This window comes from Urocitellus parryii, chromosome 3 (assembly GCF_045843805.1).
Source record: "Urocitellus parryii isolate mUroPar1 chromosome 3, mUroPar1.hap1, whole genome shotgun sequence".
In the NCBI taxonomy this organism is placed as follows: domain Eukaryota; kingdom Metazoa; phylum Chordata; class Mammalia; order Rodentia; family Sciuridae; genus Urocitellus; species Urocitellus parryii.
In genome coordinates this window covers 193440083-193464332 of record NC_135533.1, presented here as the reverse complement: position 1 = coordinate 193464332, position 24250 = coordinate 193440083, and the positions used below count along the sequence as shown (strand labels likewise).

The 24250-nt window shown below is 39.2% G+C and overlaps 1 protein-coding gene across 1 annotated transcript in view; it reads right to left on the bottom strand.

Moving 5' to 3' along the window:
• The window catches only part of Mlh1 (mutL homolog 1), a 53211-nt gene that overhangs the window by 6425 nt on the left and 22536 nt on the right, over window positions 1–24250 (bottom strand). Inside the window, exons 7-14 of the mRNA XM_026405962.2 lie at window positions 23750–23792; window positions 23529–23617; window positions 21575–21687; window positions 19104–19197; window positions 16795–16948; window positions 10562–10938; window positions 8968–9116; window positions 3128–3236 (exon numbers count right to left, since the gene is read on the bottom strand). Coding sequence (XP_026261747.1) covers window positions 3128–3236; window positions 8968–9116; window positions 10562–10938; window positions 16795–16948; window positions 19104–19197; window positions 21575–21687; window positions 23529–23617; window positions 23750–23792 — 1128 coding nt within the window. The remainder of the gene's footprint in view (window positions 1–3127; window positions 3237–8967; window positions 9117–10561; window positions 10939–16794; window positions 16949–19103; window positions 19198–21574; window positions 21688–23528; window positions 23618–23749; window positions 23793–24250) is intronic.

Below are 24250 nucleotides of genomic sequence, written 5' to 3'. Positions count from 1 at the left end.
TACATAAAGGTGGAATTCGCTGTGATATATTTATACATGTACACCGCATAATCTTGTCAAAATTGCCCTGTATTTCCTCCCCTTTCCTTTCCTTCCTCCTCCATCTCCTTCCACTCCACTGGTCTTCCCTATATCTTTATAATATCCAATCCCCGCCTCCCATTTTTTTCCCCTTCTTTTGCCCTAGCTTCCATATGATCCAACCCTTGATTTTCTGTTTTTCTTGATTTTCTTCTTATTTCACTTGGCAAGATGTTTCCAGTTCTCTTTACCAGAAAATGTTATAATTGTGAATTTCATACTATAAATACTGATGTGCCTGTATTTTGATAGTATGCTGATTTTAATTCTTTTGTTATATTGTATTGATGTGGCCAGTCTTAAGGAAGCACCTATTGCTTTCCAGAATGGTTATACTAATTAGCAGTCCCAGCAAAAATGTATGAATGTACCTTTCCCCCACATCCTAATATTTATTATTATTTGTATTCCTGAAGATTGCCATTCTCACTGGACTGAGATGAAATCTCAGTGTAGTTTTGATTTCCATTTCCCCAATTGCTAGCAATTGAAGAACATTTTTTCATATATTTTTTGGCCATTTATACTACTTCTTTTGAGAAATTTCTTTTGCCCATTTATTTACTACGTTATTTTGTTTTGTTTTGCTAGTTCTTTTGCCCATTTATTGATTGGATTATTTATTTATTTATTTTTTGGATGTTAAGCTTTTTGAGTTTTTTATGTATTCTGAACATTAATCACCTGTCAGAGGAGTAGCTAGCAAAGATTTTTTTCCATTCTGTAGGACCTCTCTTCACATTCTTAGTTGTTCAAAACTTTTTAATTTGATATTGTCCCGTTTTATTTCTTGAGTTTTGGGGGTCTCAGTAAGGAAACTGGTGTTGACCCTATGTTTTCTTCCAGTGGTTGCAAAGTTTCTGGTCATCTTTGATCCTTTGATTTGATTTTTTGCAGGGTAAGAGAGAGAGCTGTATAGCTTCATTCCTCTGCATGTGGATATCCAGTTTTTCCATCAACATTTTTTTTTTTTTAAATTATGCTCTTTTTTTGGGCTGGGGCTGTAGCTCAGCGGCAGAGCACTTGCCTCGCATGCATGAGACACTGGGTTCGATTCTCAGCATCACATAAAAATCAACAAATAAAATAAAGGCATTCTATCCATCTACAACCACAAAAAAAAATTTTTTAAAAAGGCTCTTTTTTCCAGCATATGCTTTTGGCACCTTTGTCAAGAATCAGATACCTGCATCTCTATAGGTTTGTCTCTCTCTTCTATTCTACTCCATTGGTCTTCATGTCTACTTTGATGCCAATATCATGCTGTTTTGGTGACTATAGATCTGCCCTTTATAGTTCTTAAAACAACTAAACTTTGGAGATCTTGCTGAAAGACTTCATTATCAGTCAAAGCAGACAAAGAATCCTCTAGACCTGCATTATAGTGGGGAAACTGAGGTATCAAGTGAGTAATTAATGTGTCCCATGTCACTTAATAAAGTGACAAAGGAAGGAGGTGAATCTAGATATTAGACTGAACCCAGTTCTCTTCTTGTGACTTTTATCTTCTCACTGGAAGCCATTCACATTTATTAATACAATCATCCAAAATGTTTAGGACCAGAAGTATTTTGAACTTTTTCTAAATTTTGGAATGTTTGTGTATACATAATGAGATATCTTGGGGATGATCTAAGTCTAAACACAAAATCCATTTATGTTTTACACCTTACACATATATCCTGAAAGTAATCTTATACAATATTTTTAAGAATTTTGTGCATGAAACAAAGTTTCACAGTACAGAATTTTCCACTTGTGATATTATGCTGGCACTCAAAAACTGTCAGACTTTGGAGAATTTTAGCTTTGGATTAAGGATGCTCAAACTGTAGCTGCAGTTCTGGAACTGGCCTGGATTTCTATCTGTGACTTGAAAGAACCTGAATGCAACTGTGATTTGAAGTCTTGAAAGTTATGTACTTAGATATGCCACAAAGGAAAGAGCAAGCAAAGTAGAATTACCAACAAATTAGTAAATGGCAGCTCACTATACAAACCCAAGGGTTCTCAAAGAAGTCAATGGAACTGGAAAAGAGCCGCACCAAAAAGGTTTCCAAGCCTAGGAAGGAGTTCTAAATATCTGAGCTATGGAGGCAATGGTATATTTCTGGACTGGGGCAGTTACTCAGTAAAAGATGGAAAACAAGATTTTATGTCATGTGCCAATTCTAAGCAATGTATACTGGCTGTTGCACTCAACAAGGCTGAGAACCACTTGAAGCCACACAGCAGGTTTTAGAAAAGGGTAGTTTGACAGTTAGTGAATGGTGTTTAATATATGTAAGGTAGCAGCAGCATCCCATATCTATTACCTATTTGAGAACATATTTAGCAATGGTTCTAGACAACAGCTCATTGACCAAAGTCCCAGGAAACCATCAATAGAAATGTTGCTAGGCAAATGGCCCTGTTGAGGTCCATCTTCCTGTGCTGATCAATAACCCCTGGCTTTTTTGGTGGTTACAGTATGCCTTTGGTACATCTCCAAAACCAGATGGCATAAGATCTTCTTGCCTCCCCCACAGTACCCTGTTGCACACAGTAATACCAGAATTCTCTACTAGCACCAATTCCTCAATATCTGGTTCACAGCCTACAACACTGAACTAACTCAGTTCAACACTGAGCACTAAGCCCATTGTGAGGACTAGGCTTCTCGGGTTATTTTCCTCACAAAAAAATTCTTCAAGTTAAATAGTAATATCCTAATTTACAGATGAGACATAGTTTAGGAAAGTAACTGGCTCATAGAATGGGAAATGGTTAAACATGGATTTGGAATCATAATTGCTGACTCCCAAACCTTTCCAACCACCTCAAACAGCCCTCCCCAGCTTTACACCCTGGACCATTCATCTAGTGGCTCTACTTTTTAATTTTTTTAAATATGTTTTTAGTTATACATGGACACAATATCTTTATAATTTTTTATGTGATGCTAAGGATTGAACCCAGGGCCTCACATGTGCGAGGCATGCGCTCTGCCACTGAGCCACAACCCCACCCAAGTGGCTCTACTTTTTATATATGCTCATTAACTTACCTAAGTTTGGTGGTATTGAGGAGGTATAACTTGGTCTGATGCTGTGCCAGGGCCCACTGAGGGTTTACGCAGCCCACAAAAGAGTGGTTATGTAGCATCTCTCGGAGAGCTGGAAAACAAAAAAGAGAAATGTAAAACAGGTAAGTAATGAAATCCTACCAACACTTCTTCATACTCCAAGGTAACAAGAACCAGCACTAAACACACCAAACAGATAAACATGCCATGACTGAACCTCCTGCTGAAAACACACACACATGAGGAATTTATAGACTCATCTTTTAAAATGCAATGAGGGGGCTGGGGTTGTGGCTCAGTGGTAGAGTGCTTGCCTACCATGTGTGAGGCACTGGGTTTGATTCTCAGCACTGCATATGAATAAGTAAAGATCTATCAACAACTAATAAAAATATTTTTAAAATGTAATGAGGAATTGCTAAAAGATTAAGGAATACTCAAGGTTTAATCAAAGACAAAGCAGGAACCCAGAGAAAGAATGAGAGCTCTGAAGTCAATTTTATACAAAGATATTAGACGAACCTCAGGAATCACAAACTTAGAGTGAGAAAGGAGAACAAAAGTCTAAGAATGGTTTGAAATGGGAATTCTAATAGGAAACCACTGCAGTACACACAAGATTGAGATGAAACGAGTGTTCTTAAAAAGAAGTTCCTGGATAAGCCCTAAACTGAAGGTATTTTCACATAACTGAATACTATCTAGAATATATATATAAAGAACTACTAAAATCAGAAAAGATAAAAAAAAACCAACAGAAAAATGGGCATAAAACTTGGAGAGGCACTTAGCATTAGAGGAAATACATTTAACTGAGCTTTACTAGTCACCAATGAAATGCAAATAAAAACCACCATCAGATTACTGTTTCATGATTACCAAACTGGTAAAAAAAGTCTGACAGCATCAAATATTGGAGAGAATACTCCTTGGGTACAAATATACTTCTGTACATTGTTGATGAGAGTATAAAGGAAAATTAGAAAATAGTTTGTCATTTTATGACCCAGCAGAAACTCTTATAAGTAAACGCCCTAGGGCAGAGCTTCCCAATCAGTGTGCCAAGCTACTGATCAACTCATGGGTGGGAAGCTGGGTAAGATTTGAGCAGCCATATGAATCTTTCAAATGTCCTTCCATAGAACGAATGAATGCATATTCATGAGGTAGAATCCATTATACAGAAAAAGTAAACCAGAGCTGTATGTAACAAATGGATGAATTTTAGGAACATAATATGCCTGTGTATGTTCACATAAAGCTTGCAAAGCTGAATGGTTTTTTAAGGAATACAAACATAGGTGGTAAAAATATAATAAAATGAAAGGATATAATTGCACAATTTGGGACAACAGTATTTCTAAGGGTATTTGTTTCTCTGTAGATGCTACATTATTTTGTAATATGATTTTGGATATGCTTGTGTGTGTGTGTGTGTGTGTGTGTGTGTGTGTATTATTATTATCTTGGCAGTGCTGAGATAGAGCACAGGGCCTAGTGCATGCTGGGCAAGCATTCCACCACTGAGATACACCCCTAAGGCCTTTTTAAATTTTGAGTCAAGCTCTTACTAAGTTGCCCAGGCTGGCCTCAAACTTTAAATTCTCCTGCCTCAGTCTCCCAAACAGTTGAGATTATAGGTGTGTGCCAATCTTCCCAGTCCACGAGTTATTATTTTTAATGAAAGACATCAATCTCCACCAAAAAGGAGAAAGGGAGAAAACAGGGCAAAGATCTAGGCTCAGCAACAGGCCTATAAGTTGTATTTTTACTATATTTTTTCTTTAAGCTTGGCCATCACAAGAAAATTTTCATAGTGTTATATAAGTTCTGTGATGACCCCTCCACCCCGAAAAAAACAGACTTATTCATTTTTAGAATAAGTGTTTCCCTCTGTTCCCACTGAAAACTCAATGTCTCTACAGGATGTTCTGCGTGGGCGGAGAATGATTATTTTAAAAGCTGGAGAACATCAAATAATCTTGAATAATGAGGCACTGGAGGAAAGAGAAAGCAGTGTAATCTACTAAAAATGGGTCAGAGATTTTTCTGTACAGAATATTCATGGCCTGCTCTGCTGCACCCATAGCTGCTGACACGCAGCCCCACCAGCAGGGCAGGGAAGGGCAGCATGTGTTCACCATGCACAGGGCTCTGCTTCCCTGGGCCTCTTCCCAGCTTGTCACAGCATCTCTAGGTCATTCCTATTCTAAACTCCTCACAACCCTAGAAGTCCACCAGTGTTATTTCCCTGCTATTTTGCAAAGAGCAAAATGGGACAAAACCCTTCTGGGCTTTAAAGCCAAACTGCATGCACATCTGATTCACAACTGAGGCCAGCAAGTAAAACCAAGCCTAAGGAAGGGCCCAGGAGCAAGCACCAGAAGAAAGGAACCAGTTCTTTAGTTTCTGATGTCCATCTGCAGGTGAAGGCTAGTCCCCTGCTGCTGTCTTCTAGAGCCCTGTGTGCCAGGACCTCTGCTATTGCCTGAGATGATCAACTGGCCTACCTGGCCCTCTGGGGAGCTCTGACTGTGAATTCCTGCTGAACTGCCCTTCTCTCTACCACAGAATTTCTTTCATTCTATAGCAATGGTAGCTAATTATTTACTAAACAATCCCCTCACAATACCATAGTATTCTAGAAGGCAGTGTTCCTGGCCTATTCATCTCATCCTCTACCGCTGAGCTTGGCACAAAGAATTTTATAGAGAAGATACACGACAAATGCTTGCTGGACTGATTTCATATACCAAAAGAAACTGTCAACTGTGACAAACCATGTTAAGAGTATATATATTTAGACCTGAGTCTATTCACAAAAACCAAGAAAATAAAATTGTGGTTGTCTGGGGGGAAAAACAAAACAAAACAAAACAAAACCCCAAACCAAAAACAAACAGCTATGACATTCATTATCCCCATTTAATTAGATCAAAATTATAGGACTAGCAATAAATCCAATCATTACTAATCCCTAATGTCATGGAACACCTGACTGGATACTGGGCCTTCCAAAATTAACCTCATTTGTTAACTGAACATGTGCTCACCACAGATGGGTAAACCCACCAGGCTTAAGAAACTTAGTCTGAGTGTTCAACTTGGATACCTCTCTAGAGCAGATCCTAGGTCTTCACCTCCCAGCTGTTCCTCTCAACCACTTGACCTCTCCTATAGCAAGTATCTCCTGAGTCTACATGCCAGGCACCATGCCCGGCAACATGAATGAGACAGTGATCTTGACACCGACAACACACTGATGAAACAGCCAACTGGAGTTCAGAAGGCTGTCTTGAGAAAAGCAGCTCTTCTCTCTTCAAACAGGATCATAAGGTCAATGACCCTCAGAGAAATCCTGGTGCAGCATTCCACTCAAAGACAGCCAGTTTTCCTCCGTGGGTATAAATGAGATGCCTGGAACAGTGCCTTGGAGCTTCCAAAGTGTGCACACAGTATCTCAAGTATTCACAACAGCCCAGTAAGGCCTGTCATAGTGACACATTTTTACAGAGCAGCACAACCAAGCCCTAATAGCTGAGTGAATTTCTGCTTGGCCAATGAAAGGTGTAGCTGGCAGGCGCTTCATAAGAGTTCTAGCTTTGCTCACCCCACTTCCCATATTACAGCTACTCCTGCTGTGAGACCCTACATGCTACAGACCTCCCATGTCTGAAAATACTGGCTTTGCCCTATGGTGTCAGAATCACAGGGTGTGCTTGTCCTACACAAGCCAATAACCTGGTTTTGCAATTAAATACTGGGTGAGACTTCCTGGGTAACTGCCAAGACAAGCAACAACCCACCATCTACAAGGTAAGTACCTCGGCCTTTTTTCCCCTCAAGACAGGTGCCCACAGTGGTGCCCTGGATGGCCTAGAACTCCTAGACTCAAGCAATCCTCCTGCCTCAGCCTTCAAGTAGCTGGGATTACACTGTCACACCTGACTCTAGACAGTTTTGGATCATTGGGCTGTTCCAACTAGTTTATCCTCTTCCTCTTCCATTTCTTTGTCATTAAAACAGGAGCCGAGTGTGGTGGCGCACACCTGTGATCCCAGTGGCTCAGGAAGCTGAGACAGGAGGATGGTGAGTTCAAAACCAGCCTCAGCAAAAGCAAGGCACTAAGCAACTCAGTGAGACCCTGTCTCTAAATAAAATACAAAAATAGGGCTGGGGATGCAGCTCAGTGGTAGAGTGCCCATGAGTTCAATCCCCGGTACCTACTGCCAAAAAACAGGAGATGACAGTACCTGCTCTGCCTCCCTCATAAAAGTATTTGAGAATTAAATGAGATAATGTGTGTGTATAATTTTATACCATGTAGATTTATCGTCTTGGCTTCAGCAAGACTCCAAACCTGACCATGCTTGAGACAGGGTGGTATTATATTGCACTGAAGCAGTCTGACACTATTAAAGCATTTATTGAAATGATCTTTAATAGTCTTTGCATGAGGGAGACAAACTCAGTAAATTCCAAGTCTGAGAGACTCTGTCAACTAAGACTTTTGTGAAGAGGACTGCTAAATAAATCAAGTAACAAGTCGCATTACGTTACTAAAAATTGTTTTAAGAGCTCCCAGCTTGAAAGCTAATAACAGGGGAAAGAGCAACTGGAGCAAATCTTCATGGAAATAACAATTAGAATCCAAATGGCAATCGTTTCCATACAACTGGCAAAAAGTCAGTCATAGGAAGTTTTTACCCTGCCCAAGTGTAGAGACACCCTATGTATCTTTTCCTACACATAAACAAAGGTCCAGAGTGCTAAGAAAAGAGAATGAACAGGGAAAGGCAAGTTGAGACCTTCCTAAATTAGATCAGCTAAGTGGTGACTAAGCCTAGGAAAACCTTAAGAGGCAGCTGAGTCACAGCAACTGTTTCAAAAGGTTAAGGATTAGTGGGAAAGTACCGACTTGCTCCTTAGCTATTCATTCCTTTTAAAAATTAATCCAGATGTTCATATTTTAAAATATATTGAAAAATAGTGTTGAAATTTATTTAAATAAAGAATATATAATAGATGAAAAATGAAAAGGTCATGGTTAAATTTTATGCAGATGCAAGTGCAGAGTTGCCACCTGGAACACTGCTCAATAAAGCCTGTACTTGGGGTGTTCTTGCCTCAGATGGTGGGGTCAGGATGGTGTGAAGGCCAGTTTGCTGTTATTCACTCCAATCCCTGGATCAGCTCCCACTTTTAATTCCTACAACCATTAAGTTAGTTTTGAAGTAATAGGGACCAAGATGGAGTTCTATACTTTGGTATTCTCAAAAGCTATTTCTGAGGAAGATGATAATAGTTTATTACTTTCTCTTCAAGTTATAAAAATATCTACTGACTCCTTATTCTATAATCAGCACAATGATCTTCCAGGGTAAAATTAATCTCACTTTATAGATGAGGAAAAACCAAGGCATAGAAAGGTCAACTCCCAAGTATGAGGTCACATGGTAGAAGTGGTTGTGCCAGGAACCTCCAAAGCCTGTGAACTTTCAGCAACAGCATATCCCATTCAGGCTACAGGATAAGAATTTTGCTGACTGTCAAACTGCTTTTAACTAAAAACAGTAACAAAAACAAACTAGAAATTGCTGAAATGACTGCTCTACTCTGACTCCTATGGTTTAATGAGATAACTGATTAATTCTAATTAAAACAAACCAACTATTTACCCCCTTCTCTTCTTCTGAAAAGTGTCTTTAAGGGAGGGAAGAGAGGTTTGCCCAGTACATGCAGTGGGTACCCTGACAGCATATATGCTTTCTGCGTTTCTCAAACCTATTAATGTTAGCAGGCAGATTTCAGCACTTACGTACTCTCATGTCCCCGCTCGTTAATTTCTTCCTGCAGACTCAAAACACTAGTGAGGTTAATGATCCTTCTCCGGGGCATACAGGCTGCGGTCATTTCCTTCCGGGAATCACTTTCTATCATTTCCACATCAGAGTCTTCCCGATGTCTTTTTCTGCAATGAAAAAAGGAAACAGGTCATTGCTTTTCCTTTTAATTTTTGGACTTAGCCAAGTTTTTCATGTTGCATTTTGGAAAAGAGAGCAGCTTCTACACAGCTGCAGAGAGATCCCTACTGGTGGTAGGCCTTTCCAAGATGTCTACTCTCTAGTACACTCCTTATCTGACAATCCTTAGATCCTAGCAGCAGGTTATGTAACCAGGATTTAGAATCTAGCTTGGCCCATAAAGCCATAGGGTTCTGAGCAAGTGAACTGATCTTGTCAAACCTGATTCATTCATTCCTCCATATACCCATCCATCTATCTGACACTGTTATATACTAATTACAAACAGCAACAAACATAGCAGACATGGTACCTGCCCTCCTGATGCTTACTTTCCAGTAGGAGAGTCAAAAGACAATAGAAAAAATAAAAAGATTGTTTTTAGTAGCAATAAATGCTAGGAAGAAAATAAAACAAGGAAACATACTAAAATGATGGGAAGGTGAGAGGAAAGGAAGCTTTAGTCTAAATGAACAAAGAAGACCTCTGGCAAGAGGGGACATTTGAAATGAGACCTGAGTGGCAAGAAGTCAGTGCCTTCTAGGTTAAGGGAACAGCAAGTGCAAGCAGAGGGTAAGAAGCTCAGTCAATTCAGATTAGCCACATGAGCCATGTGGCTAAAGCAGCATGAGGAAGAGGGAAAGTGGAGGTTTAAAGGGAAGGCAGGCAGGGATTTAGGTTTTAGCCCAATGCAATGGGAAGCCACCGAGAGGTTTTTGGCAGAGAAATGATGCAATGACTTTTGCTTTAACTGTTCTGTGGTAAATATTACTTAGTTCCTCCAAAATAAAATGCAATACTTCCTTTGCAGGGTTTAGAGCATTAAATGAGACAATGTATACAAAATATCTAACACACAATAAATGTTTGATACATACCAGCATCTTTCAATATTGTCTAGAAAAAAATCCTTAGAAACTGTCATGATAGGATGTCTCAGAAATAAGTAAACTGGAATTAAGTAATTTGTCCAAGTTGAAGTGGACATTTAGTGCTAGGGCTTTTGGTAGTCAGCCACCATGTAAATGTGCAGTATGGGGCAAATGACTTTATCTGAGCTCCAGGTTCAGCATGTATAGCATGTATACATATTAAATAAAGAATACTGGGGCTGGGGTTGTGGCTCAGTGGTAGAGCACTTGCCCAGCATGTGTGAGGCACTGGGTTCAATTCTCAGCACTGAATATAAGTAAATAAAACAAAGGTTCATTGACAATTAAAAAAAAAAAAGGAGACAAAGAGAGACAGTGGACATAGTCACAGCACTGCCACAGTGAAGGGAGAGGACAAGTCAGGCAAAAGAAAATGCAAGTGGTTCATGAAAACCCAAACTTAGAAGATAGTTTTATTAAAGAACAAAGAGGTAAGCTTCACTTTCCTCAAAAAGCCATACCTGGGGTTGCTTGGGCTGGGACTGGGTGCTCTCTTCTCTGCTGTTTCTGAAGCCTCCTTAGTTGCATCCTCCTCCAAGCTCTGATTTTTGGCAGCCACCTCAGCAGGAGATGGAAGTTCAATCATCTCCTCATCTTGCTGCCTGGCCTCACCACTAGAACCATCTGTCCTATCCCCTGGGATAGTGGCCTGGGGCTGACTGGACAGGGCCTTGCTCATGGGCTGCAGAAAGGCATCAAGTTTCTGTTCCCGGGAATCTGTTCGGACCATTTGGTAAGCATAGACCTTGTCACCACTTCCAGAAGTAGATGAGGAGGTTACACCTGTTGTGGATTTAACCACCTCCCCAGAAGGACCTGGAAGTCCTGGAAGCAAAGTCTGTATCAAAAAAGAAGACAGTGGAAAGACTCAGAACATAAATTATAGAAGCCCATGGGCCAAAATGGAGCAGTCTTAGAAAAAGAAGTTAGAACTAGATATGATTAGCATTACACAATTATTATTATAAGCAATTTTGACCAAAATTCAATAAAATAGGTTTACAACTATAAAATTCAAGAATTCAACAGTCTGTATAATATTAAAATTAACTTAAAATACCACTGTAAAGTTTTCAGATTTTTATCCTTTCTTTGCTATCATTTTGTTTTTCTGTTGAAGTGAATATATATAACATGAAATTTACCATTTTAACCATGTTTAAATGAGAGTTAAGTGGCATTAAGCACATTCACACTGTGTGCAGCCATCTCCACCATCCACCTCCAGAACTTTTTTATCCTCCCAAAATGAAACTCTCTATGTGTTTAACAGTAACTTCCCATTCCTTCCTCCTCCCAGTCTATTTTTATTTTATTTGACTTAATTATTTTTTGCAGTGCGGGGGGCTGAACCCATGGCCTTAAGCTCTCTATATCCCCACCCCTATTTTTAAATATACATATTTCCTAGCTCTGCACACTTAAAAGGCCAAAAAGTAATGGCTTCCCAGAAGCCATGAGGACCCCAGATCCCAGATTATGGTCCCTAAATACCAATCCCCAATAAAATGAACTAGAGCTCCTCAGAGAAATGTAGCCATTTCTAATCCAGGGCTTAGGCTGGGAAAGCACAGAATATGCCTAAAACATCCTGCCTAATGGAACTAGGTCAAAAAGAGAGGGCACCAGCTAGAAGGGGCTTCCAGTGGATTAAGATAGGATCATTCAAACTTCAATAAGAAAAATAATTATAATTGATTAAAATAGGTTGTTTTGTTAATAGCTATGACAAAATACAGAGAGAGAGAGAGAGAGAGAGAGAGAGAGGAGGGAGAAGAAGGAAAGAGGGTAAGAAAGGAGGAAAGGAAAAAAACATTAAGCACCATTGGAAAATGTCAGGATACCAACTAATTCCTTTGAAAATTCATATACTTAAAGGAACAGAGTTCAGCATTTGGCCTTACTTTCTAGTATGAACTATATTTCAGGATAACCAAACAGCTTTAACAAATGAGACAACATTCTTTTGTATAAAAGAATTATAATCAATTAATAGAGGAAAAAAAAGATAAAACCAAAAATATCATAATCTTTAATTTAATAAAATAACTGGTTCAGGTAGTGGTCATCAAATGGTGAAACCACTGAGGTAGGTGTTCATGGACAATTTGACAAAAAGGGAATCAGGCTGTCACCACAAGACCTCACTGATGAACCTACCACCAAAATGACACAACTAGTCACTCTGCGCCTCCTACTGGGACATGATAGGAAGCACAGGGTACCACCTATCCAGAGTCCTTGCCAAAGTGCTTTCCACTCCCCATTGCAGGAGGAGATGTGAAAAAACTCCTCAGTCTGGGGCAAAAATGAGTCCCCTACTTTTCCTACCCCAGGAAACCCCACTAAACTCATTGAATATCACTGCTGATACCTTACTTTATGTCTTCCTTAGAATATGGATGAGTCAAAAGGGCCACTAAGCAGATTCTATTGGTGTCTTGGAGTCCATTGTTCAAAGGCAGGAGTAGATTGGCAGGGGATGGATCTGAGACAACCACCTGGGTTATGGGCCCAGCACACTCCTATGCCAGTACTGCTCTAGGTAGAGGATTCTCTCATTCACCTTCAAGTTTCACAACATGTTCACGCTCCCTGAGCTGCTTCCTGCTGGAACTCCTCACTCCTGTTCTGCATCCCTACAACACAGTCTGACTGATTTCATGTGTCTCCTCATCACCAAAAAGAGGAAAATGGACAAACATGAATGAAGCCCACAGACAGCATCTTTGAATAAAGAGCTGCTCTGACAAAATGAGTGGGGGTTAGGTGGCTATCATTTGTGAAACTGTGACCCTAGGTCATGATCCAAGGTTGTTTTGAAAATTAGACTAGTCAACTCAACAATGACATAAATGTATTTAATGCTGCTTAACTGTACATTCAAATAATCATTTGTGTGTGTGTGTGTGTGTGTGTGTGTGATATCTCTTTTACCACAATTTAAAAGAAAACCGAATGCCACCTCCTTGACTGGAGTAAGGAAGTTTCTGACTTGAGTGAACCATTGGCAGTCTGGAAAACCAAGGTTTAGCAATTTGGAATATTTTCTTATTTCAAGGGATCAAAAATGTGCATGAGTGCTGGGATGAGTCTCAGTGGTAGAATATTTGCCTAGCTATGTGTGAGGCACTAGGTTTGATCCCCAGCACTGCAAAAAGTAAAATAAAGTGAATAAAAATTATTAAAAAGAAGAATTCTTGCCACAAAAAAAAATTGACTCTGAATATAATCATGCCTCTAGATCTAATTTAAGATTCAAAGAAAATATGGAGGATCAGAACAAGTTAAGTGACACTAAGAAGAAGCAATCAGACTATTCAAACTGTGCATTCTTCTATAGGAAACCTATACAACAAGCCAATGGAACAACAATGAAAAAGAAAACTTTTCTAGTTTCAAAGATAATTAAACAAAAATAACCAAATACTATGAATGGAACTTGACTGGATACAGATTTGAACAAAGCTGCTATAAAAATATTTTGGACAACTGGGACATTTGAATACAGATTGATAATTAAATGATATTGCTATTAATTTTATTAAGTGTAAAATTACATTTTCTTATGTGATCACATAAGAAAAAAATTTTAGATGCAGAAAGAGGTACTAGGGGAGACATGTCTGGATTGTACTTTAAAATACTCCTTTCCCCATCCCTAAGCAAGACAGGGATAGATAAAACTAATAGGGCAAAATGTTGATAGCTGTAGAACCTGAGTGACAGGTACGTAGATATTGGCTGTACTGATTACTTTCTATTTTTAGAAATATTCATAATAGTTGGACACATGGTAAATGCCTATAATCCCAGTGATACGGGAGACTAAGGCAGGAGGATCAAATTTGAGGCAAGCTAGGGCAGCTCAGAGAGATCCTATCTCAAAATAAAAAATTCTAGGGCTCTAGCTCAGTGGTAGAGAACCAGACATTCAATCTCAGTGCCTCAAAAAAAAAATAATAATAATAAAATTACATAAAGTAGCAATTCTGTTCAAAAAAGTACAACATACCCAATCAATAAATGGGCTAAGGAACTGAACAGACATCTCACAGAAGAAGTAATACAATCGATCGCTGGGTGTGGTGGTACATGCCTATAATCCCAGTGGCTCAGGAGGCTGAGGCAGGAGGATCAAGAGTTCAAAATCAGCCTCAGCAAAAGCAAGGCGCTAAGCAACTCAGTGAAACCCTGTCTCTAAATAAAATACAAAATAGGACTGTGGATGTAGTTCAGTGGTTGAGTGCCTCTGAGTTCAATCTCCGGGACCAAAGAAGAAAAAAAGAAAGAAAAAAAAGACAATCAGTCAACAAATCAACAACCAACAAACATATGAAAAATTGTTCATTATCTCTAGCAATTAGAGAAATGCAAATCAAAACTGCTCTAATATTCCATCTCACTCCAATCAGAATGGCAATTATTAAGAATACAAGTAATAATAACTGTTGGTGAAGATGTGGGGAAAAAGACACTCGTTCATTGCTAGGACTGCAAATTTGTGTAACCACTCTGGAAAGCAATATAGAGATTCCTCAGAAAACTCAAAATGGAACCACCATTTGACCCAGCTATCTCACTCCTCGGTTTTTACCCAAAGGACTTAAAATCAGCATACTACAGTGACACAGCCACATCAATGTTTATAGCAGCTCAATTCACAATAGCTAAATTGTGGAACCAACTAGATGTCCTTCAACAGATGAATGGATAAAGAAATTGTGGCATATATACACAATGCAATATTACTTAGCTTGAAAGAAGAATGAAATTATGGCACTTGCAGATAAATAGATGGAATTAGAGAAAATCATGCTAAGTGAAACGAGCCAATCCCAAAAAACCAAAGGCCAAATGTTTTCTCTGATAAGTGGATGCTGATCCATAGTGTGGGGATATGTAGGGAAGAATGAAGGAACTTTGGATTGGGCAGAGGGGAGTGAGGGGAGGGATGGGGCTATTCGGATGGGAAAGAAGGTAGAATGAGAGACATTATTACCCTATATACATGTATGAGTACGCTACTTTGTACATGGACTCTGCACCATGTAGAGCCAGAGAAATGAGAAGTTGTGCTCCATTTATGTATAATGTCTCAAAATGCATTCTACTGTCATGTATAACTAATTCGAACAAATTAAAAAAATGAAAAAAAGTACAACCTTTCTTGTAGGACAATTAAAGCCACTATAATGTATTTACTTCATTTGCTTTTGCAGCATTCAAAGGTGGGTTTGGGGAAGCAAAAGTTAACAAAACCACTTTGCAGGTAGGAATTTTAAAGTCTAAAAAAATGGAATACTTGGGCTGGGGATGTGGCTCAAGCGGTAGCGCGCTCGCCTGGCATGTGTGCGGCCCGGGTTCGATCCTCAGCACCACATACCAACAAAGATGTTGTGTCCGCAGAGAACTAAAAAATAAATATTAAAAAAAAATGGAATACTTTATGCAATATGACATAATTGTAACAAATCTGCAAGAGGGCCCAGGGTTCCTGATTCCCAAACCAAATGGCTTTACTGCAAACTAGGGACTTTGATTTCCTAGCCCTGGGTGGTGGGGCACAAGGCACAAGCAGGGGAGCAGGAAGATGGCATTTCTACAGCTGAAGAGTTAGAGGTCAGTTAGAAGTCAGCTGCTGTTGATGAAGAGGAAGGTATTCTGATCACCCTATAGACCAGGGAGGACTCTGGATTGGACCTCATGTTCCATGACAGCAAGGAGTCTATAAGGTCAGTGTTACTGCATCATCAGAGTAAGGCTCTCTGTAGAAAAACACTTTCCTTCTGAAGACATACTGGGTCAGGACTCTATAGAATGAATGTTCTTATGGGAAGCAATCATCCACTGAGTAATTTTTAAAGCTTTTTTGAAACTTGCTCTCACAAAAGTCTGTTTGCAGAATACAGTGTAATACAATAGAGAAAATATTTCCATTTTAATTTCAGTGTCTGTTGTGTTAATAATGAACACATCCTTGCCATGAATAGGAGGGCTGCCCAGAATCACATCATTTCAGAAATGGGAGGGGACACTAAAGAATATATTGTTCAAATTGCTTATTTTACAGATAGGAAAACTGAGGCTCCAAAGAAAGAAAGTAACTTAGAATTGAACCTGTATAATTCTAACAAGACACATAGTGCCAGCCCCTAGACTAGACATCTTCTGTTCACTGTTAACCTACTGCTTGTAACTGTCCTTAGATATATAGGTGACCCGTTCCATCATTACTGAGGGAGACCAGGAGGCAAGACTAGGCAATGGCTGGTAACTTAGGTCTGTATAATATTAATGTTAATTAATATTATTGACAGACAGTTCTTTCCACTCTACCTACTGCCTCTCTGGGCCCAATCCCTCCATTCAGCCCTGCATGAGTAGAATTGGTCTCTTCCTGAGCATCTGAAGGGCAAAATAATGCACTGAAGGAGCTACCTATTCCATTTTCAGATAGCTCATTTTCCTAGGAAGTCCAAGGTCCCAGACAGAGGCAGATGAAGAAGATAACTCAGTCCTATTAACAGCTTCACAATTAGACCCAAAGAAAGAAATGCTGCTGAAAGAAACCTATCAAAGTTATACTTACAAAGAAAGTTCTAAGGCACAAGGCAAAAATTTGGGCTCTCATGTCTGACAGGGCACTCTACCAAGTGACAAAAGCACAAAGGTGGAAAAGAAACACCCTCACCTGGGTAAAGTACATCCTGGAGGAATTGGAGCCCAGGAGCTTGCCCTCAATGTGCTGCTGCACCCGCTCCAGAATGCTCTCTTCGTGGAGGAAGTGGACTTCGTGCTTTGTAGGGTGCACATTGACATCCACATTCTGGGGGCTGATTTCCAAACTGCCAGGAAAAAAAAGAGGACAATTACCACAGATTGTGGAGGGTGGGTGGAATCCACACATGGTGTACATGGTGACTAGATGACTTGGGAAGCCAAATAGCAGTGGTTAATATCTCAAGATCAAGTGAGTGGTCAAATGTTGGTTTTACTACTGAAGAGCTGTATAGCTTTAGATAAGTTACAATATATTTCTTTGCCCCTTGTTTCTTTATTTGCAAAGTAGACATAACAGCATTTCTTATGCCACAGGTTTGTGGTCAGAATTAAATTCATGTAAAGCACTTTGCATACTCAACATATTTAAAATACGTTAGCTATTATCAATATCATTCTAGAATTAGTAGAATTTTTTATTATGTGACCTCAAGAAAGTCACTTAATTTCTCTGGATGTTTTCTCATTTGTAACAATAAGGTTACCAGGAATCTGTCCCCTACTTACTTTTCAGTATTATGTGAGGATCAAAACTAGAACAGATGCAAGAGAACTTTCCATCAGTAAAATGTAACAAAAGAATCAGTTCAGAGACTGTGTCAGCTATCAAGTTATTGTCTGTGCTCCAAGTCCATCATCTTTCATTGCTTGTTCTATGATAATGAAGCTTTACAATGTGAAATTTTGTCAGTAGAGGGCACCAGAGGGACAAAGGAGGAGGAAGGGTTTCTCTGCCAGGTTAGGGTGCATTTGTGAGTCTCCATACTCAAGCAGCATGTGGCCCCTTCCTGTAGGCAGCTGTCACTAGAGCCTCTCAGAGTGGCAGGGGAATGCCTTATTGACTTTTCCATCATGCAGTGAATCACTTCCATTCTCTTCAACAAGATCAGCACCTCAACCCCCAGTGTTGGGGGAGGGTATGCAGAAGGGACTCTATCTTAGCCCTTGGTGGAATGGCTGCTCCCTGTCACTTCATCTCTTACTACCTGATCTCCCTTTACTCTAATCCTGTTTGTAATTCTTTTTTTAAACTTCCCATGTTCTAATTGTTGTGTGGTTTCTATCTCCTGTTTAGACATGGACTGATACGGAGATAGAAGAAGGTGATAACTGGACCAACTTATCACCTAGCAAGGGAATACAAAAGGGAATCAATAATTCTACATTTAGTTTAAAAATTAGCTTTGGCCATGATTCCCACCCCTTCCCACCTCAATCAAAACTAGAACGAAGAGAAAATTACTTTCTTTCTAACACAATTTCTGCTCAGAGTGAAAAGGTTTCAGACCTAAGATGTTTCAGAATGAACCATACCCTGTACAAATATGGCCCTATTGTTCTTTTTTTTGGGGCGGGGGGAGCGGGGGGTTCCACCCGCAATTGGGGACGGAACTCAGGGGCATTTGACCACTGAGCCACATCCTCAGCCCTATTTTGTATTTTATTTAGAGACAGGGTCTCAATGAGTTGCTTAGTGCCTTGCTTTTGCTAAGGCTGATTCTGAACTCTCAATCCTCGTGCCTCAACCTCCTGAGCTGCTGGGAGGGCCTTGTTCTTAAGAGAGCAGTCTTCTGTAATGTTGTGATAAAAATGCCAAGGCTGTGAAATAAACAAGCTAGTAGTAGAGCAAGAAACAATGAAAACAGATTCTCCATACTATAATTTTCTCTAGGGTAGGGTGCTTCACATTTATTCTGTATTTCAAACACCTACCACAGGATTTGGTCTGTATAAATGCCAGTGCTAAATTATTTATAATCATTAAAATTATTTAAATGAATTTAAATAATTATTTAAGTGGCTAAATTATTTAAGTGAACAATCAACAATGGACATGCCAAGACAAGAACCTCCACAGAGCAGAAGACACTGATGGAAGGAAAACTGTAGCTGTTTCAATTTTTCAGACTGACCTCAGCAGAAGGAATATTCAGAGTTTCTTGAGCACATTGTCTATTCTGCCTACAAGCTATCCAATCCTCCTGAAGGGGAAAGACATACTATTCACTTTCCTGCCACCAACATAGCAGTGGCTCTCGGTGAGATTCTGCTAAGTTAGTAAATACATAAGGGAAAACTGTGCCTTTTCTTTATGAGAAGGGACAGAGCATCCTTCCGCCAGCCATGATAGGATTCACTGATTGGGCAATTGGCAAGCCTACATCTTTCTCAGAATTTCTGTTCCTGTGAGACTTGAGTGAGGAGTTTGGTGCTACATACCTGAGGTACAGGAATGGGTGTGTGTTTTTGGGCAAATATGCTGCATATACCGTTTCTATGGCTTTCCTTAAGGAAGTTGATTCTACCAGACGATCTAAAAAAGAAAAGGAAAGCAACATGCTTGAAACTGTCTTTATAGGGAGGTCACAGGTGTGCACTCCCACCAAGCCATGAAATTTTCCCAGGAAGAATACCTCCAGAACAAGAGCCATATCGGATTCCTGTGGAGAAAGGCCCCTATACCTGTCATCACCTCCCAGCACCACATTATGGGCATGGGATTTGCTCTTCTCATCCAAAAGCAGAAGAGATGAGAGGCAATAAATTGTTTCTCTACCTCCCTTGCCTTCAATCAGCCCATGTGTATTAACTAGCTGTGTCCTTGTTGGGCCCAGCAACAAATATGACCTTAGCTCTCAGATTTTCGTTGGGCAAAAACATACTGGCTACCTATCATATGTGCAAGTACTGGGAGAAACTATGCTAGTGAATGACTAATCCAACCCCAAATGGTCAGCATTATCTTTCAGAGGTGTGTGCTACATGGTGTGTGAGAGCAGCTAACTCTCTCAGAGGGTTCCAACAGTGGGGTTTCCATACCAAGTAATGAAAGATAAAAATAAGTTTTCTAGAATTTAAGGCAATACAAATGTCTGACTGCATGTTTAATGTAATTCAGAAAATGATGCAGGTTTGGAGTTGGGTATATAACAAGACTGGGAGAAAGAAGACTAAAATCAGAGGAAAGGTCTGTTTTCAGAAAATAGCTCTTTCTTCTGAGGCAGATTTTAGAAAACTTGCTGATGATCTGTTGTCCCAACTGTAGCTAAGGATGTTGCACATCTTTGTATTTCCAACAAGAAGTGAAACCATAATTTTTACCAATGAAGAGACTATTATTTGTGTGGTCACCATATCCAAAGCCTCTGCAATAATGAGCTTGTACTCTTTAATACATGCCCTGATCATACAGGCCTGAAGCTGGAATGGGAACCTGACAAAAAGAACAGCTGGATCCCTTTTGCTGAAATTTCTAAACTTGAGACTAGCCAAGTTGTCTTTGTCTCTGCCACCTAGGTGAGCCTGCATAGTGTATAACTGTAAGAATCTGACCTTTCTTTGCTACCGAGAACCTGGCATCATGAAAGGATTTGCTATAATACAGAGACTATGGTGAGCAGCTCCAGCAGAAACAGACACATGCCAGCCAGATGGTACTTACCCTGATTTCTGCTTGTCTATTCTGGAGCCAACAAGTGTGTTATAAAGCAGTTCTTCTTCATAGTTAGAAAAAAACCCAATGAAAATCATTTTGTGAGTCTTACATGCACCCAGCTTTGTTTTCTATCAGGCTTCAATTGTTCCTCATGCAATAGGAAAAAAACTTGCTAATATATGAGTTTAACACAATCTGTCTATAAAAGGATTGACTCTCCCATTACTGTTTCTATATTGCTTTGAATAACTGCTGCAAAACATGCATACTTTGAGACATTTATTATTATTCTTACTCCTATAAGTGGAAGAGGGAAATATAACATTTCTAACAGCAAACAAAACAAAAATTATAAAGTTATCAGGAAATACTTTAAAATAATAAAGGTAAACAAGCCACAAAGATGCATGTTATTTTGGATAGAAAACTGAGTCAGACTGTCTGGATTATGTGTTGTTTTTTCTTTATCAAAACCTTGTAACAGGGGCTGGGCTTGTGGCTCAGCGGTACAGTGCTTGTCTGGCATGTGTGAGGCCCTGAGTTTGATTCTCTGTGCAACATAAAGATAAATAAATAAAATAAAGTTATTAAAGAAACCCCTTGTAACATACAATTAAGTTTACAAAAGCAGAACATAAAATAGTATTACTTAATAAGAATTACATAAACAATGTCAGCAGAAAGATAAGGACTGAAAAGGAATTTGGGAAAAATCAAATGCACTTAATTTTCTCTCTCATTTCTAGAACTGCTCTTTGTATCACAGATTTCATTCTTTAAAAAGAAAAATCTTAATGTTATTAAAACTTGGTATTTTTACTGCCATTACAGTAAAAGTTATATTAACTTTTAAGTTACAGTAACTTTTACTGTAATGGCAGTAAAAATAGCTAAGGTGTCTGTTTCTGTCTTTGTCTCACTCCCAGTGTGTTCTATTGTGTAATATCAAACAACAGCCCTTGATCTAGGGCATGCTGTAGAGGCTTCACTTCCAGAGGGTAAGGTGCTGGATTATAGGGCCTGTGATGCTTTCTCCTAAGACCCTCTTATAAGCAAGAACCAGACCATGACAGCAATAAGCACGGATGAGAGGGCCAAGCACTGATTTAGGATAAAAAGTATAAATGCTTTCTAATTAAACAAATTTTGGCACAGGTTTCCCTACATATAATCAAACCTCTGAGTTAGGAATTTTTGCAGGGTTCCATAAAATGCTCTGTGAACATACATCCCCACGTAGTTCTTTTTCACTTACGGTTGATGAAGAGTAAGAAAATGCACTTCTTCACTGAGTAGTTTGCATTGGATATATAGCCATTCATTTTGAAAGCTAGGGTTTTATCCTCACACCCAACTTCTATCAGTTCTCTGGTTAGAAAAGATAAATTTTGAGGCCTCTGAAAACACTGGAAAACTCAAACATTATAAAATAATCAGAATTCGAAAACACACAGCTTCTTCCTATAAACTAACCCAGCCAAATGAGGACCTCAGAGAATTGGTTCATTGAGGTCCTCTGGACCTACCCATCCATCTGTCCATTCACACATCCATACCTACACACATCACCCACCCAACACACAGTCAGTGTTGTGAAGCACTTAGTCTATACATCAGGGACTGTCTAATTGCTGGGGTATAAAGATGGGGGCAAGCTCTGAGACCTTGTTTTGCTGAAAGTTTTATGCATCTTAGTAACTAAATCCCAGAGTTAAAATTCCAGGAACTTATTTCTGCTTAACAACTTACTGTAAAGCTTGGTACCACAATGGAGCTCCAATGTGTTCTTCCCCAGATTGTGTTTATTGGGGAGGGTAAGTTGATGTGAAAGACTGGTTCTTGGATATGCCACACTTATCTCTGCCTGAAGGCCTTCCCTAGGACTGAACCTTCTGCCTGGAGGGCTAACTTACTGGCAGTTAATTAATTCCTATTTATTCTTCACATCTCAAGGAATACTTCTTCAAAGATCCTTCTCTGACTATCTGACCCAAGATTTTTCCATTATGTCCTAAATTTTTAATTGAGGCAACAAGCGCAATCTGCTTACGAATGACATAATAGTCTCATGTGTCTTTCCACCTGGAGAGTTCTAAGAGGGCAAGAATTGTTTCTGTTTTGTTTACTACTGTATCCCCACCATATATTCTAGCCCAGCACCAGGGGAATAGCTGGCGCTCACTAAGGATTTGCTGGTTGGACAGCATAGTGTTTCCTGTACACACTGAACCTATAAACCATTTCTTCCCAAAATGTCTCAAGAGGCTGGTGTTCTGGAAACCTGGAAAATGCTGCTCTGTGGGATTGCTAATCTCTTATAGTCTCTAGGAATTTCCCTAATTATGAGTTTTAAAATTTAGTCAATAATCTAAAAAGTTAACTGTAACAGAGCTCTCTCTGTTCTGGGAGCACAGCTTAAAAATAGTAACTCATTTATACTTAATTAGAAAGAAAAGGGTAAAAAGAATGAATAACTTGTCTTTCAAAGTAGAAATCTGGTACTTGGACAACTGCTGCTGCTTTTAAGATTTCTAGGAAAAGTGAACCAGGGGCTGTCAGATTCTCCATGCATCTATGTATCCACAGCACCTCCTGCATGTGTGGCGTATGGAAGGGTTTCAATATTCTTCCCCTCAGATTATAACATGGCCAATCTGGACTTTCTGAATACCTGAGATTCACTGAGAAGTCTACAATGGCAATGGTGGTCTTTACAAGCAGATGGGAGCACCAGGAAGAATCTGCAACACAATTTAGCTCTCCTCTTAGGCTTTCCTGACAATGCAGATTTGGTGACACTTGAAAACAAGTCTTTAAGGGCAGGAAATATTTTATTCATGTTTACACTTAACTTCTAGCTTGGAATATGGGAGGAGATTAACAAATATTGAATAATAAATAAATGGAATTCTAAAGTAAGTTCAAGGAAAAGAGGAAGCAGTAAAGAATGACAGAATTCTACTATGCTATGAATATCCTAAACACAAAGACCAGGAGAGAACACACTGATTTCAGTCATAGCATCTAAGAGGCAACACATACTCTGAAAATGTCAATTACATGAAATAATAATTCTATTAGCAAACTTGAAGCATAAAGACAAGCCTGTATATTTGACTAAAGCAATCTTGAGATTAATAAATAATGTGACTTGATGGAAAACTAAGATAAGAAATATAAAAGACTTTTTATATATGTTATCAACGTACCGACTAACAGCATTTCCAAAGATGGAGCGAATATTGTCCACAGTTGTGGCACTGGGTAGTGTTCTGACGTCAGCTACTGTCTCGCCTTGCTAATAAACAAATAGAAGACACAATGACTTACTCTCTCACAGTTGTAACCAAAACATTATCTCCACAGGCAAACTATTGAAAATTCCCTTTTGTTATAATACAAAACCATCCCTCATAATTCAAGAACTTACTTTTTTAACTGAGAAGCTAATGCCTGAATTGTGTATTGCATACCTGAAAATAAAAACAAAATAAATGATAAGCAAAAACTAGCAGAATACAAAGCCAGGCACAGTGGCTCAAACTTGTTATCCCAGCAGGAGGCTGAGGCAAGAAGATTGACAGTTCAAAGCCAGCCTCAGCAAAAGTGAGGTACTAAGCAACTCAATGAGTCCCTGTATTTAAAATACAAAAAAGGGCTGAGGTTTTGTTTCAGTGGTTGAGTGCCCCTGAGTTCAATCCCTGGTACCAAAAAAAAAAAAAAAAAAAAAAAGAAAAAGAAAAAAAAAGGCAGAATACAAAATAGATGTTAGAGCCCCTCTAGTTAAGTAAACCAGCTAAATCAGTAGAGCTAAAGGAGGGAAGCAAACACACACAAACAAAAATATCTCAATACATCCTATTTTACCCTCAGAAAAATAAACCAGCAGAGACCTTAAAGAGATCTCAATGCTAAAATGGGACTAAATCAA